The 4,937-nt window shown below is 61.7% G+C and overlaps 1 protein-coding gene across 1 annotated transcript in view; it reads right to left on the bottom strand.

The window, feature by feature from the left end:
- Positions 1-2,403: 2,403 nt before the first annotated feature.
- Positions 2,404-4,937, bottom strand: part of LOC104129949 (scavenger receptor class F member 2) — a gene marked incomplete at its 5' end in the record, with an annotated part of 14,316 nt that continues 11,782 nt past the window's right edge. Inside the window, 2 exons of the mRNA XM_035898385.1 lie at positions 2,404-2,526; positions 4,045-4,133. Coding sequence (XP_035754278.1) covers positions 2,404-2,526; positions 4,045-4,133 — 212 coding nt within the window. The remainder of the gene's footprint in view (positions 2,527-4,044; positions 4,134-4,937) is intronic.

Here is a 4,937-nt window from a genome sequence, read left to right as displayed (position 1 = left end):
GGTGCCCCGTGCCAGCGGGGTGCTGGCTGTGTGAGGATGTCACCGACGTGACCGGGGCCATTCCAGTGCCCGCAGCCGGGCCACCCCTGGAGCTGGGTGTCCTGGGGAAGGCAACCAGGGACCACTGCATCCCCTTTTGGGCGTAAAGGAGGAATTAACGCACGCATGGCATGCACCACGTGAAGCCACTGCATGCGGCGTGGGCTGAACACGTATTTGTAACCCCACCGGTTTGCCCTGGCTTGTGCTGTGCCACTGGTGGAGCCGACGGAGCTCCCCACGCCCCTCACAATCCCCCCTCCAGTATGAAATACCCCTGGCACCCCCGTCCGCCCTCCCAGCGAGCGCTGAGAGAGAAATTTCCACTGTCACTTCGGGAGCCCATTGTCCCTCACATGTGTTTCGTCCTCATTGGCGTTTCCCTTCCGAGTTTATTTTTGGTAGGGCCTGAAATAGGAAATGAATTGTTGGCACCGGGCTCGCTTTTATCGCTGCTTGCCGGCCAAGCCAGAACAAACGCGCCGTTGTCCAACCCAAGGGCTCCTTCTTTGGTTTGGGAAATCAGGATGAAACGTGAAGAAGAGCAGTGTTGGTGGAGGAGAGGATGGGCCACCAGTCCTCTGCCCTCCTCCGCTTCCCTTGGCTGAGGTCCTGGTGGAGGCTGGGGCGGGTAGCCACTGAGCAGGTCCTGCTCCATCACAGCATCTCCTGCCAGCCTCAGCCTCTGCTTCTCCTCGGCTGTGGGAGGCCATGCAACGTGCTTAGTCAAGCCATCGTGGTGCCACCAAAACTCTCTGACCTGTCTGTTGGGGAAGGTGGCTCCTGAAGGTGGCTTCAGGAGAACATGGCTTCTGCTCCATCTCAGGCGAGCAGATGACTGGTTTTGCTCCACATCACGGCTTCCTCCTGTGATTGGGTTCAGCTGTTTTTTCCCTCGAGGTCAAGGGTTTCTGCATGTCCAAGAGAACGGTGGAAAGCGGCTAAGAACAGTGAGGGTATTTATGCTACCTGCGATCTTTCTGGTGGGGCTCACAGCTGCAGGGGAAGTAGTTTTATGGTTTGCAGCCTCTGCTGGTTCGTGGAGCCCTACGCAAAGCCCACTGGCCGGTGCCTGTCGCAGGGTGCTGCCAGGCAGAGGAAACCAAAACGCAGCGGTGGGAGGAAAGCCTGCAGGCCCTGGTAGGATGCTTGGCAAAGAGATTCATGGTCACGTTATGCAAAGAAATCAGCCCTTCATGGCACTGGGGCGTGGCAATGCCTCATCCATTGCGACAGGGATGTCCTTCATGGCCTGTGGCTTCACAGAACATTTGCTGGAGAAGCATCTGACCCGTCTGAGCTGGAAGGGCCCCGCTGAGAAGAACCTGGAGGCTACGGTGGACCTCAGGTTGAACATCAGTTCATCGTTGCTCTTCTCCAGTGTAAGGCAAAGCCCATGGTGGGGGCATTGGGAAGGACATGGGCAGCTACCTGAAGGAAGCTGCTGCCTCTCCAGGCAGTAGGGTTCAGATGTGGGCCTCCCAGTTCAAGAGGGATGTGAAGAAACTGGAGCGGCCCAGAGGTGGGCTGTCAGCATGGTGATGGAGCTGGCCCCCATCGCTCCAGGAGGGGTGGGGGGGCCTGGGCTGGGATAGCCTGGCCACGAGGAGGTGAGGGGGTCTGAGCCAACAGCTAAGGTGATGGAGTCAAATCCTTCTCCATGGCGCCAGATGATCCCTCGGGGGACAACAGCCAACGACTGCAGCCTGGGAGGTTCAGGTTGGACCCCAGAAGAAAATTCTTCCCCAGGAGCGCTGGGGCAGTCACCAGGAGCTGGGGGGATCCCCATGCTTGGAGGTTCCCAAGACTCAGCCAGCCCTGGTGGGGTGCATTGCTGCCTGGTCGGGCTGGAGCCTCCAGAGAGCTGCCAGGATGCGTGCCAGTGTCCGTGACGTGGGATTTTTGCACTGACCTGTAGGCTGCTCACCCGCAGGCTGGGGCTGCGGTCGGAGCCTGTGGATGGGCTCATGCCTGGGTGAAGCTCTGCTGTCCCAGGATAGCCTGGGGACCGGGGCGAGCTCACAGTGCCAACCTTCCTGGGGCACCAGCCTCAGCTTTGCTGACCGCACAAGTGAGAAAGTGCCCGAGAGGAGGCTGGGGCTGTTCCCAAATTCACCTTGCTGGGGCACCATCATGGCTGGCTCCCCCCGGGTGCTCTTTAGTGCTGACATGAAGGTTTGTACAGGACCGCGTGATGTCTGTGACAACCCCTTTCCTCTTTAATTGTATTTATTTTTGCACTTCTATTGCCTGGATTTGACTCCTTTCCTTCTCCCAGACCTTTCTGAGCCTCCTGGAAGCCTCTTCTGCTTCTCCAACGGCCTCTGTGGCGGGGGGCAATGGACTTCAGCGCCATCCCAGGTCTCATGGGCTCAGTGTGCCCATTTTTCTTTGGGTTTTGTCTGTTTTGGCTTTGGTGACACTGAGCTGATTCACCACGTCCCAGGAGTAGTTTCTGCTGTCGTCTTTCATCTTCTCAAGTAAAACCTGAAGGGAAGGGGAGGGAGAGTGAAGGGACACTGGAAGGAGGCAAGGAGCCTTGTAAGCACCTCTGACAACTCGCATGATGTCCCATCCCTTTATTCTTCAGCTTTTCACTATGAGCTGGTGCTTCTCCAGCCAGTGCCACGTGTACTGCGCTGTCTCCAGCTCTGCGATGCCCTGAGCAACACCAGGAGCGTGCCAGAGCCCCGTCCCCTCCCAACTGCCATGCTGGGCTGGCTGCAGTCCTGGGTCTGGAGGGGTCTCATCCCACTCTGGTGTCTGCTGGCTGCCCCCATCACCTCTGAGATTGCCCCGCAGTTGGCCTTTCCATCTGCTGGTCTTCTCCTGGGCCACCATCCCTCAGGGTGGGGAGAGCTCAGGGTGGCTCAGCAGCGGGCACCGGGGCTCCAGGCCCCAGCGCAGCAGAGCCATTTTCACCCCTCACGGCAGGGAGGGTCCCCTGCAGCCCAAGGCTTTGGCTCCTCCAGGGAGAGCTGGGCAGGGCAGGGGGTCCCGCTGGGACCCATGGGCCAGCCGAGGCTCCGGCTGAGGGTGAAGGAGCCTGGCAGGGGCAGAGCCCTACAGGACCCAGAGCCCCTCTGCCCGCTGCGTTTGCAGCCCCGCAGGCCTTGGGCAAACGCCGGGAGCGGCAGGACAGGCTTCCCCAGCACAGAGAGCAGGCAGAGAGCAGGCAGGGAGCAGGCAGAGAGCAGGCAGAGTGCAGGCAGAGAGCAGGCAGAGAGCAGGCAGGGAGCAGGCAGAGTGCAAGCAGGGAGCAGGCAGAGTGCAGGCAGGGAGCAGGCAGAGCACAGGCAGGGAGCAGGCAGGCAGACAGCAGGCAGGGAGCAGGCAGAGTGCAGGCAGGGAGCAGGCAGAGCACAGGCAGGGAGCAGGCAGGGAGCAAGCAGGGAGCAGGCAGAGAGTAGGCAGAGTGCAGGCAGAGTGCAGGCACGGAGCAGGCAGAGCACAGGCAGGGAGCAGGCAAAGCACAGGGAGCAGGCAAAATGCAGGCAGAGATGAAGTAGTGTGCAGGCAGTGCACAGGCAAAGTGCCAGAAGCATGCAGGCAGGGTGCAGGCAGGAATGGCTCAGGAATCTGGGGCACAATCCCTGCAGGAGAAGGCACATCTCAGCTGGCCCTGGGCTTGTCCCAGACTTGCCACGCCCAGCACCGTGCCCGGGGCTGTGTGGGGAGCCCAAAGGCTGCCAGGGCTGGTAGCCCCTTGGCAGGGAGGGTTAGAAAGCCGGGGTCAGAGCCCTGCACCCCACTGCCAGCCCCCTGTGTCCCCCCATGTTCATGTCCCAGCACCCCGAGCACCCAGCTGGGGATGGACTCTCTTTGCCAGAGTTCTCTTGAGCCCCAGGGTCCGATCCTGGCTATGCTGGAGAGGGTTTGACCACAAGACTGGTCGTGCCACCCCGGGGCTCTTGCTGGGCTGGGGGAGGATGCTGGACACTGGGGGGATGAGGGGTCCTACTCTTGCCCCTGCAGCGGGGCCCTGCCTCCCTACCCTGCCCGTACCTGCCGCAATGTCACCCATCCCCACACCGCATCCCGCTCAGGACCGGGCTCAGCACCTGTGCCAGACCAGGCGATGCCCAGCACGTCGCCTGCCCACGGGGAGCGTGGGGCATGGAGAGATGGCACCTGGCTACGGAAGAAATACACTTTTATTAGGAAAGCACTCTGCAGAGGTGCCAGGCTCTGTCGTACCAAACTAAGCCCTCCAACTCCGCTGGATGGGATGCGGGAGCCCGAAGGGCATCCGGCTCCGGCCATGCATAGTGCTTTCCTCCTGGCCAGAAGCCACCCCCGGGGCGGACGGGAGGAAGGCATCGGTCGATACCAGCTCGACCCCACACCGGGCCACGGCACGGCTGTGGCAGGACTGGCAATGGAGAGCCGTGCCTGGAGCCCGGGGTGCCGGGGCAGGGGTTTGCCGCCGGTGATGGATGCGGGGCACATCCCCGGCGATGCCCTGGGTGCCGAGCAGCAGCACCCTCCCTCTCCCGTGCACCACGAGCCCGACAGACCAGAGTGGGGCGCGGGAAGCGAGCGGCTCCGTTACTGCAGAATATACCGTGGGTACGTCTAGTACAACAAGCGCTGCTTATGCGATCAATAATACTGCTACAAAAAGGTGGGGGGGATATGCCACGCACGGCCCCCCCGGCGGGCGGCTGGGCCGGCTCCCTGCGGTCCTGCCCTGCGTGGGGAGGGCAAGCTGCTGCACCCGGGCAGGGAGCAGGCAGCAGGGCACGGATGGGGAGGACCAGGTCCTGGGGCAGGGGAGACTAAAGGAAAAAGGGGGATGAGAGAGATGGAGGGGGGAAATGGAGGCCCAAGGCTAATTCCAGTGCCCCCTGCCCTGTCCCGGCTTCCACGTCCACTACCGGCCAATGTCCTTCCTCCCG

Source organism: Egretta garzetta, unplaced genomic scaffold, assembly GCF_000687185.1.
Source record: "Egretta garzetta isolate BGI_Z169 unplaced genomic scaffold, ASM68718v1 scaffold7, whole genome shotgun sequence".
Taxonomy (NCBI): domain Eukaryota; kingdom Metazoa; phylum Chordata; class Aves; order Pelecaniformes; family Ardeidae; genus Egretta; species Egretta garzetta.
This window is presented reverse-complemented; position numbering and strand designations above follow the sequence as displayed.